The following is a 15,626-nucleotide window of genomic DNA, read 5'->3' as shown; positions in this document are numbered from 1 at the left end:
AATTGTGAGACACACACTGCCACATCAACACAACATGTGGCAATGTATTGTGAGCATTCTGGAGCATTCTTCTCCAGAAAGCTGCTCTGTCCAAGCAAACAATGAGTAGCAAGACTGATTACATGTGTGTATAAATATAGTTCTAGACCCCATTTTCTGTAGGCTTGGGGCAGCTGTTATGTCTATGCATCCACACATGTGATTACTGGCTTCATACTGAATTCCGAACATACTGTGGACACTTTTACCAACACACCTACACAACTGTGATATTCAGAGCAGAAACCTTCAGGCCAGACATTCGGTTTTGAGCACTTGTTTCAGTTTGCTTTATTTGGTGTAGAACACATTGCTTTTTTCTTCTAGGGTTGAGTTCCTCGTTGACACATCCCACATCCCGGTTTACCACTTCTTCTGGAACGTTTTCCACAGCAGACATCAGGAAATATGAAGTCTCCACTATGTAATGGACAGTCAAAGATGCAATATGGCATCCACCTACTAATCTAGTCACTTTTTTCCACATCTTAGATGGAATTGTTACTACTATGTTTAGGTACATGTTCACAAAACAATACAATCCAGCAGTAGCTCCCCAGAATATTGACCCAATTATGAAGGAGGTAATAAATTTGAAAGTACGTTTTTGTGTGTATTAAGACACGCTTTTACTTAAAACCCCTTACTTTAGGTGAGTAACCCAACAGAAATTGTACTGTGCTGACCTCGTGTGGTTATTTTTATTTGCGCATTCAACGAGATACCTTATTTAAAGAGACCTTATTAAACCTTAACTTTTCATTATTCAATTTTTATTGTACATGTTTTTGCCCCAAAATATTTATACCTTTATTTTATGTTATTGTTTCGACTATTCAATTAGTTCTGCCTCTTTTGGCTAATAAACAAGACTAAAGTTGACAGGGGTTAATTAATTTTAAGCCTGAAGTACTTGGAGTTGCTTGGGAAAAATCAAATTATTATTGGTAGTACGAAATGTCATTAACATTTAATGTTATAACCGTTTCTTGATTCAAGATCTATTAGTATTATTATTGTAACTTGCTTTAAAAGTGGAAATATCAACAAACAAGGAAACATATTACAGTACAGACTTTAAAAATAGACCTTCATTTTCGTTATCTCTCTAAAAACTAAGGGGATATTAACTGTAAGGGAATGTCCTAACGTGATGTCATGTTACAGGTGTACAATGTCATCCTACCACAGTCTTATTGTTCTGCTGCCCTCTGTCGGGAAAAAAAATCTACTATTCTCTCATGTAGTATTTCGCTTAGCATGGATTAAACAAAGACCTCCTTCCTTTCCCGAATTGTTTTGAGAGCTATCAGGTCTGTTGTCTGATATGTGTCTTTGGCATCTGTGATGAATATAGCAAGCCGTCTGTAATTAGTAAGAGTCTCACCTCTTTAAATCTAGAGATAGGCCATTTTGTTACGCTTCAGTTCTCTTTCTACAGGTGTACGCGCTTCATGCGAGGCGTATCGACACATGCATAAGCTATATATCGCAATGGTGATGTTTCTTTTTTTTATTATTCCTGCTTTATATAGCGCGTCCCAACGACCCACTACCCACCCCATCTCCACAAAAAATGAAGGATGCTCGGAAGAATGCTGACTGACGAGCACAGTTGGTAGTAGTCTGCACTGTTGTTGTGCCTTCGAACGAGGTACTTCTCTCACATTATTTCAGTAAAATCCCCAGCTGTTTTAAATGGGTGCAAATGCCGTGTTTGGCATTTGGATAAAAACCTCAAGAAAGAGCAGCAAGCATAGAAGTGCTTGACGTCTCTTTAATTAAATTACTATAAGTACTATGAGTATTAGGATTCCATCCTACTCGGCGTCTCTTAATTTCATGAACACTTATACATAAGTAACATTTTAACCTTTTTTTCTGAAAATATAATATCCATTAACTGCTTAATGCACCGAAAGGGTGTAGTCTTTTGTTACACCACCGCAATTCTTTTTTCAAACACTAGAGAGCTGTGTTGTCCCACAATTTCTCCAATAGACGGCTGTGTAGCAAACGCTTTTATCGGAATGCTTTGTATCGCTGATGATTGCTTCTATCGGTAAAATCATAACAAATGGATTGCTGTAATACATTGAATTACATTGGATTTTAAAAATCTCTTCTTGAATTTATGTCCCAGATTTTGTTTCGGGGGTATTGTGTCTCACGTAATTGAAAAGCTCTCTTGACCCCATTTCATATATACTGTAACTCCGTGTACGCCTTTAATTCTCTGTGATATTTAATTATGTATTCTAGCAATACCTGTTATATTTTTCACAAAATGAATTCAAGCAGACAGAAAATGTATGCTGCTGTAAAAAGGTGACAAGCATATTGTATATGTTATGAAGAAAAGCTGTAAGTATGAGACTCAGACAATTGTGTTCTTCATGAGCATTTTGCTTCGTTTATATATGAGGTGTCACTTCACGGAATAATGAGTAAAATCTAATTAATACCGAAGTGGGTCAAGGCACTCTAGTGACTTGCTGACTCCATCAAAGCCAACTCACAGAAAAAAGCCTTGTTAAAGGGATTTTTGCCAAGTCTCCAAAAATAAAGATTCATATAAATATCTATCTTATTTTCTGTTTATCTGTGTTAATATTTTTTACTTCTGGAGGCAAGTTTACAAGGTATCCTTACATAGAACCAGAGAAGCTGTGTGTGAGGACAAGCCTTTAAAGGGATGTTCTGGTACTTGTATTGATTAATTAACCCTCATTTATTCATGGCACTATAATATGATAATGTCCATCCCTGAAGCATGTGGCAGTTGTGACTAGTGTTTTTGGAGGTGCTCTTTATTAGCTGGGTTGGTGTGCTTGTGCTTGACCTGGGCCTCGGGGATTGTCATTCAGTAGAAATTTAGAAATGCCAGGACCCCTATACATAGGAATAGATACATACACTCCATCCATCCATTTTCAAACTGCTTTATCCAATTCAGGGTTGTAATGGAGCCAGGACCTACCCCAGAAGCCCTCACACTAGGGCCAATTTTCCCAGAAGCTAATTAACCTACCAATATGTCTTTGGATTGTGGGAGAAATTCAGAGCAGCTGAAGGAAACCCACATGAACATGGAGACAACATATAAACTCAACGCAGAGAGCACCCCAGGTCAAGAATTGAACCTTAGGCCTCAGCACTGTGAGACAGCGATGTTAAACACTGCTCCACTGTTTCCCCCATACATACAGTATACTGTATATTCGCTTATTACATCATTCAGAACGGCATTTAGAAGATCTTTGTCTAATGCTAGGTCTAGGGAGGTAATTCATTCCTCACTAGTCAGTCAGAAAGTGCAGATTTTTTCAAACAGCTATTTCAGTTACACAGACTTCCAGAACAGAGTGTCCTTGCTATTCAAAGTACATCTTATTACTCATGCTGTTTTTCTAAAGCTCATGGATCTTAAAGGCTTTAACTATAAACAATTAAAAAATCCTTAGTTCTAAATTTTTGTTTAGAGCTTCTAGACATTAAACATTAATGTTATATACACAGTGACCATGGGGATCCTTAAAAGAAAACAAAATGGGCTTAGCAGAAAAACAAGGAAAAGTCATTTAATTATACCTATAATTAATTTACATTTTTTTTAAGTTCAGAATGAAAAACCTCAGGAGTACTGCTCTTTAACTCCAAGAATTCAATCCATCCTTTCTCTAATCACTTCCTCCAACTCAGGGGAGCTGGAGCCTGTCCCGGCAAGCAGGGGTACACCCTGGATGGGACACCAGTCCATCACAGAGCAGGGAGACACAAACACAGACACGCACACACTTACACCAGGGCCAAATTTCCTTGAAGCCAAGTAACCTACTAGTATGTTTTTTGGACTGTGGGAGGAAACTCAGAAGAAACCCATACAAAAACAAGGAGAACACACAAACTCCAGACCGACAGCACCCCAGGTCTGGAATTGAAACCAGGGTCCCAGCATTGCGAGGTAGCAATGTTAATCACTGTGTCACCCGCTGGGGTATGTAACACTCAAAATACTTATTGGATACCATTGAATGTTCTGTAAATTGGGATGACTAAGTCTTGTCTTTGGCCACATGCCTTGGTCCTCTTGAAAAATACTTTGTTTCTTGTGATAATTGTGTATGGCTTAGGAGCAGTTATTTGTCATTGACCTCATGCAAACTACAGACATTACAAGCACAAACTAAATTTTTAACCAGTGATTTTAAAGTTTGGCACATGAATGAAGCATATCACTATTGTTCTCCTATCCTTTCTCTTTGAAAAAGTACCTGACTTAAATGTAAGTTGAATAGTAAAACACAACATTATTGAAGCTTTAGGAGATTAAAACAGAAGATTATGCAGATCTCTGTGAAGGGATGGCAAAACAGTAAAATACTTAAAACATTGATGTAAGAAAATGATTGAGCTTTAGGCCACTATAGACAAAGACTCAGATCTGGTTTCCATGACAACACCCAGAGAAATACAAGATCAAGTACATGTAAACTTGGGAGACTAGTTGAAGTATTAGGCTAATTTAACAGATAGTCCACTACATTATTCAAAAACAGGCAACATTCCAAACAGTAGCTGGAGCTTTAATTTAACTTTCCTTGACTATTTGTAGCTCAACAGTAAAACACAGGGGGAAATTAAAAGGAAATGCAATTTAAACTGAAAATACAGGGTGCTGCTTAACACAGAATCTGAAAATATTTGTCCAGTCAAGTTGATGATGCCAGTGGTCTGGAATCCTTCAAGGAGAAATCAGATTAAATTTTGTGATCAATTTAGCAGCTAGCTAAATGAAAAATTTGTGAACCTTCTAACATTTTCCAGTTCCATTGTATCCATTATTCATTCGAATCACTTACTTTATGGATGAGATCTTATATTGTTTGCAAAGGTATAGTGCCCTTAAAATGAGTTTACATTTGTAATTCAACTAAATGGGACATTAATGGAATGTGAATACTTTTGGAAGGTACTTTATACCTTAGCTGCAGTACCTGTACAGTCATGGCATGCATTAGTTTATTTTTTTGACCCATAAAATAACAATGATAAAAGTGAGAGGCTGTCTACAAATATTTCGGCTTTGCATGATCCCACATATAGAGTATGAACTAGATTATAGATATTTAACCTCAGCCTGTTGAAAGGACACCCAGTGATGAGTGGAATTACTGTGACTTTAATCCCACCAGGTATTTATCCTGAGTCATAGCTGAGATTCATTGCTTCAGATTCTGGCCAGTTTACTTTTCATGTGGAGCTCAGTTTTCAGATGTCTAGAAATATGCAAAATTGTCTGTGTGCAGCAATATTCTCTCATGTTGTTTTCTATTAATCCATCAGACAAGAGAAGCTCAAATGTATCACAGATTTTATAACATAAATGAATGGAGCCCCGGACACCAGATGCATATTTCTGGGTAGGCTACTCCTTGCTCTTCCTGATACATGGAAATTCTAATTATTCTGTGGCTTGTGTTCTTCTGCTTACTGCAAGTTCAATGAGCACTTACCATTTAGTGTTTACCTTATATTCTTCTTCTGTAGTTTGCAGGGTCATACTAGTGTTTCTACCCAAGATGCACCTCAGCTTGCAATGACTCTTTCAGGTCAGTAACATTACTGCCAGTCAAGCTTTAGATAAGAAGTTACTACAACAAAATGCATGCTCACATTTGGTGTTTTTTATTTCAAATGTTCTAGCTTTTTCTGAACCCCACCTCCCTTTCAATCTTGCAAGTTTTACATATTTTAGCTCAATGTTTCATCTCTCACAACAGGTGAACAGGAGGGCTAAAGATAACTTGCAGAGTGTCCTCCGAAACCTTCCCTGTCAGACCTGCTTCTTTTCCCAGCTATAGTGTCAATAGCAGAGCTGAGGCTTCAGATAGAGGACTGATGCATTTCCTTTTATCTCTGTGGACTACAGAGGAACTATTTCATGGTAAGCTGACCTAACACTGCTTAACATCACACTTGTGCTAATTATTGTATATCCCATTCATTCTAGGATCCCAGTCACAGCTCTCTAATATCATATTCCAGGTCCAAACAATCTATGAATGTTAAGTACACCCTGCCTCTGCATAGAGTTCTGAACTGGTTGAGCACAAGTTACATATTTATAAGCCCTTAAAAACCAAGTCCGTATTCTCCCTATAGTCTAGATATCTCCAGTTTGAGGTTGGGTGATCAGTACTTGAGTCACTGCTTGTGTCACTTCTTTCTGAAGTTTTGCTGAATTTTTAGAGCACCACCTGGGTAAGGTGGGAAAAACCTGACCAAAGCTTTCCCAGCTTTCAGAGAAACAGGGACTCCTGATACTTTTTAAGAGCCTGCAGACCTGCAGTGAGATCATTGAGAGAAATGCGGTTCCTCCTGGAACTCCTCCTTGGCAACTGTCATGTAAGGTACTGACGATAATCCATCAATCCATCAATCAATCCATCAATCAATCAAGCATGTTTGCAAGTCCAGCAGTTAATATATTAAGTCAAATCCTCAAACCCTATATATAAGAAAATAATAACATATTACAGGTCAAACTGAAGCACTGAAGAACGGAGAGAAATCATTGATTTAATTCTCGGATTTTACTTCCTTAGCCAAATTTAAACCAATGATCAGGTGTTTTTCACAACATTATGCAGTCCTTTCGTCTCCTGATTTTGCGGCTTTTCCTCCACTTTGAACCTTTTGCATTTGAATGAGTTCAAACCAAAGATTTCATTTTCTGAGAAAATGGCTGACATCACAGCAGATGACAAGAGGAGCTAGTGGGCCAAATTTATAAAATAATCCTGAACAACTTTTCAGTAAATTCTAAGTTTACTGGAATTTAGGAGATAGCAATGAAGCAGAATGCATACATTTTAGTATAATGATAAATTTTCATTTCAAAACGTGGTTATAATGAATTCTCTACGAAAAAGGAAGCAAGAGGCCATTTCCACTATGGTAGGTAAAATGGTACAAACTTCATTTAGGAAAGTAGAATAATGTGCAATTGTAGTAAATAGATTTTGGGACGCATTTCTCTAAAACATATATTCGATTAGTAACTATTTCGCCGTTTCTATCGGCACTACATTCACATAAATCTCAAAGTAGAGTTATCCATTTTTATCTTCAGGACTAAATAGTATGAAAATACATCTACTGTACATGCCTATGGTATTCTAAATGTATTTAGCAATTTATCTTTAATCACCATGTTGTACAGAAGATTATTACTGATTAACAGCGGTTGAGTGAAATATTATTGCAATCCTTCCATTTTATCTTGTATTGACGGCATGCAGTGCGTTTCTTTAATTAGTGAATAAAATAGATGTATTATTCTTATTATTAATCCTTATTAGTATTTCCACCGAATTAATATTATGGAGAATAATACAGAGGTGAGTCGCTCTTCGTTGTACATTTTGAGGTGCGGAATTGCTTTATTTTTTTTTGCGCAGGCTCATCATAATAACGCAGTTTCCATGCTAGTGGCATGAACGCTTCAATCTGTTCACAACCGAGTAATAATGTGGGCAGTCTCTCAAGGCTGTGTACGCCATGTGACCATTTCGAGTTGGTTTGTGTGGAATTTTGTCCTGCTTCACAGACACCTGATAGGAATACTAAAAAGAGAAAGAGTACAGGTATACGGACATAGATACGAAGATCGAAAGAGTGCACACGGATTCCTAAAACATGGACATTAAAGACCAAGGAGCCCAAATGGAGCCTTTGCTGCCGACGGTAAGCACTCCTATTTGAGCAGTACGCTGCATTTTATTGCATTGCGTTAGCGGTCCACATCTTTGGCTTTGTGCTTAAGGAAATTCAAGACGCAGTATTCAGTTGCTGGGTGGAAAGGGATTTTCTATCTTTCACTGAAACGTGACAATTGACACATTGCATCCATTAGTGAGCCACGGCACTATTATTATTATTATTAAATGACCGTTCAAATTAAAATATATAATTTTTGAAATCGCAGAGAATTACACAGGTTGAGATCAATGCACATTTCATTTATGTCAGACAACAAAATCTCAAATTGTTCAATGTAAAAAATTAACAAGATATTTATATAACCAATAAATCAGTACTGTACGCATTATGTAAATACATATTAAGCGATTTGAATAATAATACGACATTCATTCATAAAGCTGGCTGGCACGAAAGAATGGTTAAATATTCAGATACCTTTGTGCATATACAGTGCATGTATATTTTATAAAAGCAGTTCTCTTTATTTGAGCCCTCTGAGATAAAGATTGATAAAATCTGTCCCCCAAATTAATGATAAACGCTTGGTCAATTGTGAAGATCATCTGATCTAGTCAGTTTTCGAGTTTCTGCCTTAATGCTGTGTAACTCTTAAACATATGAGTAAATAATGGTATGAAGGAATATAATTTGGAGGCAAGTGGTGAAAGATGACGTTTTTGGCTTTATCTCAGTCAACACTCACTGGCCATGCAACCCTTAAAAATCTAAATTTTTAATGAGGTAATTGAACTTCAGATTGTTAGTATTTACACTACATATCCTGTACATCCCAAATGAAACCCCAGATTCATACAGATTGAAGAGTTGGTAAGGTTTAGAACATCTTCAAATCTGCATTAAATTCACTACAGAAAGCAATGACTGAATGCACAGCATGAGAAATTGTACCAGTGCCCAATTCAGTCAACATTTATTATACACATGTTCGAAGTGCTGGGTATAAAGGAATACTTCTTCAAGAAAAGAATGTCTAATTTTACAAAACAGGTTTTGAATATAAGACAAGTTTTGAGTGTGAGAGACAGAAGTTTGTCCATTTCTGTAATGCAGAGAACAGTTGGTATGATGGAAGCAGGCCATTATTTAGGTACGTGTTCCTCAAAAACGGTCCCTGAAGGCCAAGGCATCTTCCAGTTTTCATTCTTCTTGAGCTCTTCATAAGGTAATTTTACTCATTATTCACTTAAGGGATGAATTGGACTCTTCCCCCCCAGGACAAAAGCAGGTAATGTTATAAAGAGGCCAGTAAATCCTATGGGACTTTTACTCTCAAGGACCAGGACAGAGGAACACTGTCATAGATCTCTGTCATCCCTGTCCATGTGATGTGACACCAAGATAAAATGTGATCCACGAACATTTTGAGTGATTCACTGTCAACCAGAGCATTAGATAACAGATTGATGTCCCCTTCTCTTATATGGAACAGCTGGATGACCTCCGCTGAGATGTATTAGAATCTGTAGCAGCCACTGCAAGGTCTGTTTCCAGACAGTCGATTAGGAATTGACTGCACAAACGTGGACCTGATAGCAGATGACTTAGTACTTGTGTCTTTACAGAGAGAGCTTTGGACCACTGGTGATGTGTTTTTTTCACTCATGAGTCAGTATTTAGTCTGCAGAGCAGCTCATGATGCATGTTTAGATACAGAACATTTCAGACCTTCTAAGTTTTCAGCAGCTGTTAATCCTACCTTTGAGACTGACAAAACAATTTTCACTCTTTGTTAACTATGATACCATGTAACTTCTTCAGAGATAAAGGAAGAGTTCAGGTGGCCTGCAAGAGAACCCTATGCTACTTCTTTTGAAACTGTCCCAGTGAAAGCAATGTTGCGCCCCAAAAAACATCCTTTCATAAATATTGTGCAGCTACATACAGAAATAAGAATAAAATTGAAAGAAGTCCCACAAGATTCTATTGTGTTATTATGGCAGATGACCAGATTGTGGACATCAAATAACACACTGAGATGTGTTCAGATACCTGATTTGAATAAAATGTGCGGCTGTTCCGTCGCCCACAATAGACAGTGATTCACGTTTCTTTCAAAGTCACAATTTTCTGTTAACACTCGATATCCTCTGCTTCTTGTAGTTGAGCAGTTTTCACATCCCACTAAAATATAACACAGAGGCTTTTCATGTCACCTTTAATTTCGGTGACCTTTACATTTTTTGGATGTGTCTCAGTGTTTCTAGTTGTAAAGATGGTAAAAGGTTTTTGTGAGTGGTGTTATTTTAAACCAACTTGAGGCACTGCAAAGATAAGGTTTTATCTATACACTCCTTGGAAACTTAAATTGCAGTTCTTTAATAAGTTAAAGTATATAAATGCTGTAAAGTAAAAATGCTGAGCAACCTGAATTTTAATGAAGAAATCTTAAGGTGACTATAATAACTATAGCATGAAGTATATGAAAACAAATTGCCTAACTGTGAAATCTGGAATCTTAAGTGATATGTCTTTCTCTTGCATATATTTTAAAGTAGTATAGAAAAAAATGATGGCTTCCTTTATAGCATTAAGTGGAGCATGTAGTTACTCAAGTTATATGAAAAAATAACATTATTCTACCTGTCCAGTTCCCCAATTAACCTTTCAGATTTACCTTTGAGAAACATAAGTCAGATTCATTTTTTGGCTGAAAAGCTTACATGAAATTATTTTGTATGAAAAACGTGTTTAGGATTAATGTGTTGGCATGATCTGCTAATAACACTAATTTTATGGACAAACACCCTTTTCTCAAGCAAGGTATTGAAGGCTTTAATATAACTCTGTAGGTACAGATGAATAAACAAATGATCTAGAGCTGTTAATCCAAGTGTGAGACATTCAACAGAATGCTCACTTCCATGTAACTGTGCTGATCTGTTACCTCATCAAGATGCAGAGATTAGCCAGACGTCCCTCAGATCCACCTGATTCCATGTCAGGTAGCTATTTTAATTAATTGTCTTAAAAATTCTGAATGCAAGGACAAGACCAAGAGATGGAATTTGAAAGCAATAATCAAAAACTCATAATACTTTCTACACTGCATTGCAAAGCATTGCAATGATACAACTGGTAGATTATACTGTAACATAAAAGGAACTGCAAATTCCATTTATAAATCTTATACAATATGTAATAGCTTAACTGAACATTCATAGCATGTTAATAACCTTGAACAAACTGACCTTACTTATGATTGTATTGTTAATCACAAGACCAGATTGTTCATGTATGTGTATAATTTATTATAAACAATACTTTATTCTTATCTTTTCTTCTATAATGCATACAAAAGCAAATGTATGATTAGTAAAAGCACACATCCTGATTCAAAGTGGCTTCTTAGGTTTTAGGAATGAATCAGAACATGATGAGTAAATTAAATATCTCTCTTTTTGCACATGATTGCTTTAAATGTGAAGAAATATGAGTTACAAAACTAAATAATTTAGTTAGTGTGAAATGAGTGTCGTCCAAATGTCATGCCATAGAGCCAAACACTGTTTGGGATACTTTTAATATGTTATGTAATCCAGTATTGGTTTAATCCTTAATTAATTTTTAGTTTTATCTTCTAAATCCAAAATTCTGTAATTCCTTTCCAAGTATTATTTGTTTTGGTGCCACTAAGTATACTAACGACTTGTCCCCATTGCATTAAAAATCTATTAACGGCATAGGTGAATTGTATTAGGCTATTTGACAAAATGCATTAAAAGTGAATGACATTTTCCACACAACATTTTGATTACCCTTTCTCTCATTTGCCTTTGGACAGGTTTAGCATTGCAGATCAGCATTCACACACAGAGATACTCATCCACAAACTCCTTTTGAATAAATTGTAAATTGCATAACCTGAACTATTTGTTCTGAATCTCCTATAATGTTTCCACTTTGTCTGTAAGATAATTAAATATGCATTAAGTGCAGTTTGGAGAAGAATATGTATTTTGGAATCGAAGAAAAGCTTTAAAATTTCATAATTATGAGAAGCAATGTAGAAATGTGTTAAATTGTAATAAACAGAGCTAGCAAGATGACCACTTTCTCCACTAGTTCATATTTTTAGTACAACACCCCCAGCCTTCCCACACAGGAAAACTAGTGACCTTAATTGAATGTGATTCATACTCTGTTGAACAAAATGTCGTCATATTCACATTAAGTAGCTTTAAAAGCCTATTGCATTTCCAAAAATCCTCTTCGAATTTTAAATTGTGAAAAAAGGCAAAGACATGGTCTGTATCCCATGCTTGTCCCAGACACACAGCCTGTTTTTAATCCTGTTATTAACTGTTAGTTTATGTAATGGATGTAAATCCTTGACCTATGTTTATTTCAGGCTAAGAGCACAAGAAAGACAGAACAAGAGTGGAACTGATTATTTTTAGCAAGCAGATTACAAGTGAAGAAAACTTAATTTCCAGTTCAAGGAATTGTAGTGCCAGGTGTCACAGCGGTTAGCATTGCTGCTTCGCATCTATAGAATCCTGGGTTCCATTCCTGGGGTGCTGTCTGTGAGGAGTTTGTATGTTCTTCCCATGTTCACATGGGTTTCCTCCCCCAGTCCAAAGACATACTGCCAGGTTAATTGGCTTCTGGGAAAATTGGTCCTGGTGTGAGTGTGTGTGTCTGCATTTGTTTCTGTGTCTGCCCTGTGATGGACTGGCCCCTGTCTTGCACCCATTGCTTGTTAGGATAGGATTCAGCTCCCCCAAGACCTTGTTTTGTATAAAATATTTAAAAAATGGATGTAATCATACTGTCTAACCTGTACAACTTAACTCTTCCATGAATTTGGAGAAGTATTCTTTTAAAGAAAGAGAAAATTGTAAATTGTACATACGCTTGAAAGCGTAGCTGCTAAATGGAAGAATATAAATTGGGCTTGTGCACTGCATATTCACGAAGTAAATCAGGAGTCTCTCATTGTGCATAACTGCTATAGGCACATGAATATTCTAAGATGTACAATCTCATTAAAATGAGTCCTAAATTATCTCAGATCATGTATAATACTTGCTTTGTATTATTGAATTAGTACTAGTTATACACTTACTGTTGGTGAGTGATATTTTCACAGATTTAAATGGAACAATGATTTGATATTAAAACTAAAGGCTTAAAACACATGCTTTCCGCAATACTTGAATATCAGGTGGAGGTAAAATATTTGTGGTAATAATCTATACATATAGCTAGAAAAGCATTAGATAGCTCTTCTCAACTTAAATGTCAGCCCTTAAATGCAAATAGCATTGTACAGTTCCAATCAACATAACACAACTTGATATTAACAAATCTTTGATAAATAGGCTAGGTTTGGAGTAAATATTTTTGATCTTCGTTCACATTTTTGGTCTAGAAAAAAAGAAGACATCCAAATCTACATTCTAACTGCCAGTATTCAAAATATAGTGACATATAAATCGGACATGTTGTATTTTTGTAATTAAACTAAATGGAACAACTTATTTTATTCACCTACTTTTTAATAAAAAAAATTATAAAGGAAGGACAACTTCAGAATAACTAAGTTGGGTAGCCTTTTGCCTGAAGTATCTTACTCAGGAAAGTTGCCCAATACCCAAGATGCACAGCCTACTTTTCTAGTTAGATATCTAAGTGTGACTCACACCTCAGTCAGTGTTGCAGTTAGTCATTTTAAGTGTAACATTCAGGGCCTGATACTCTTGTGGCAATTGCATATGAAGGCTGTTTGTATTTATGCTCATTTTGGAAAGCTTTTCATTTTATGTCTCATTGCATGTTTTACTAGGTAAACACTTGTCTTAATTATTGTACTTGCATTGTTTATTGATCACATTTTCAGTGCATTTGGGTTGACAGTGTTATAACCTTTGCAGGTACTTACCACTAGTGGAAACAAGAGTGTGGTGAGTTGAACATCAACATTTTTATTTGTGCATGCAAAATATATCTAATTGTAATAAAATGTAACTGTCTTTGAGTTCCCTGGTTTTATATAAACTAAAAAAATATATTTTATCTGAAACAGGACATTTTCTGCCTGCCTGCTAAGCTAACATTTTTTATTGGTTCAGTTTTAGACACTTCAGTTGTTTTCAATTTGGAGCATAGCTTTGTCCCTTTTTCTGCATAATAGTTATGCATCTTAACATAACTTTTCAAAAACATTTGTATGTTTACATCAGTAAAAAATTTGTTAGCAGAAAGCAGCCACTATTTTTGGGAGCTAGCTGAGACAAGCCACTGTTTTCAGTTTTTATTCTGCTTTTCAAATTCAGTGCCAAAATAATCTTCTTACAATTGCATGCTTAATATGGAACCTGTGCTTTTGTGTATTGAATGAGTTGCTCACATAGGTTTTATAGAATATACTATAGATGGTGAAGCTTGCCTTATCACAGCACATACTGGGTAAGTTTTCGCAATCATGAATTGGCCTTGATTTTGGTCTGCTACCCACAAAACCAGTCCTGTAATTTACTGAGTGCCTGCAGTAAGAAAATGCACCCACTTGACAGCCTCTCATCATTCTATTTTTCCTGGTTCCCTCTTTCTCTGACAAGTGTTGCATTTCTGCTTAAATAAAACAGCTCATTTTAGCAGGAACATTCTGTGCTCTTGATAAGGACAAAGCTGAGCATTGGACTCACTGATTTCCTTTAGTCACAGTTGGAATGTAGTGTACCTAGTTTGTACTTAATGTGTTTCAGGTACAATGCAAGCTTTGTTTGTCGCATTTTGAAGGTATAAAGTTTCACTGAATTAGTGCAGTTTGCATACCACACATACCCATATTGAAATAAGGGACTCCACTTGGTATTTTTTTTGTTTTGTAGATTAATGTGTAGTTCATTTTGTTTAACATTCTTTTATTCTTAAATTTGGTGGTTGATTCAGTTGTTTCGAAGATAGTGAAGATTTTGGGGGGTAGAGTCTGATGCCTTACTTAAGTATGTATCACCAGGTTCTCATGTGGAATTTTCAAAGGGTGCTGGTGTTTCACATTCTTCTTTATTTCTGATGCTTAGAATCTCCTGAGTGAGATTGCCATGGTGTAGCATCTTGAAAAACTGGACAAAAATCTGACACTCTTCTAGAAAACCTATGTATTTTGATAATCTATTATTTGATGGTTCAAAGTTCCAATAACAATGAAACAAGCCAATGACTATGCAGGGATAGTGTGCTTTCGCATTAACTTGCCTGGTTGAGGAAATGAGAGCACTGTCACAGCCCCCCTTACTTATGAGGATTGACCCAGGGAGCTGTTCCATGGGTGCAGCTGGGGTAGAGGGAGGGGGACTAAAAACGATATGTGCAGAGTTGCAAGTAGCCAGCAAGTTCGTATTTGTAGGAGAGCTATAGAATGTGTTTGACCACCTCCCAGACTTCTGTTAAAAAACACCATTTTTTGCATGGAACTGAAATGTATCATGAATGTTTCTACAGTTTGTTACCACTAAGGTAGACATCCCTGTATGCACAGGTGTCCTTTTCTATGAGTTGTGTTTCTGATTGTCCATCTGTTCTCTACATAGTTTAAAGCTCTTAAAACTTTCTATGGAAAAAGTAAACATTTGAGTTGTGATTCTGTGTCAGGGGAAATTAATTTGGGTCAGGTCTAACATATCCTATGACTGTGCCAGTACCATGCATGTTTGTTTAAAGACACATCACAAGTAAAGCTACCATACCCTATCTTGAGGGCTAACTGGAACATAGTAACAGGTGCCAGTTATTAAATCATCATAATCATTATAATAATATATTATGCTTTTTAAAACTTTTTTTTTAACACTCTC

At 36.3% G+C, this 15,626-nt stretch overlaps 1 protein-coding gene across 2 annotated transcripts in view; it reads left to right on the top strand.

The window, feature by feature from the left end:
• The first annotated feature begins 7,573 nt into the window (after positions 1-7,573).
• Positions 7,574-15,626, top strand: part of LOC148822045 (sodium-driven chloride bicarbonate exchanger-like) — a 66,477-nt gene continuing 58,424 nt past the window's right edge. For both annotated transcript variants that reach the window (XM_088930152.1, XM_088930153.1), the window contains exons 1-2: positions 7,574-7,788; positions 13,701-13,730. In XM_088930152.1, the coding sequence (XP_088786278.1) occupies positions 7,741-7,788; positions 13,701-13,730 (78 nt within the window). In that variant the 5' untranslated portion in view covers positions 7,574-7,740. The remainder of the gene's footprint in view (positions 7,789-13,700; positions 13,731-15,626) is intronic.

Source organism: Atractosteus spatula, chromosome 13 (assembly GCF_055471065.1).
Source record: "Atractosteus spatula isolate fAtrSpa1 chromosome 13, fAtrSpa1.hap1, whole genome shotgun sequence".
NCBI lineage: Eukaryota > Metazoa > Chordata > Actinopteri > Semionotiformes > Lepisosteidae > Atractosteus > Atractosteus spatula.
Note: the sequence above shows the minus strand (reverse complement) of the source record. Positions and strands in the feature narration are given on the sequence as shown.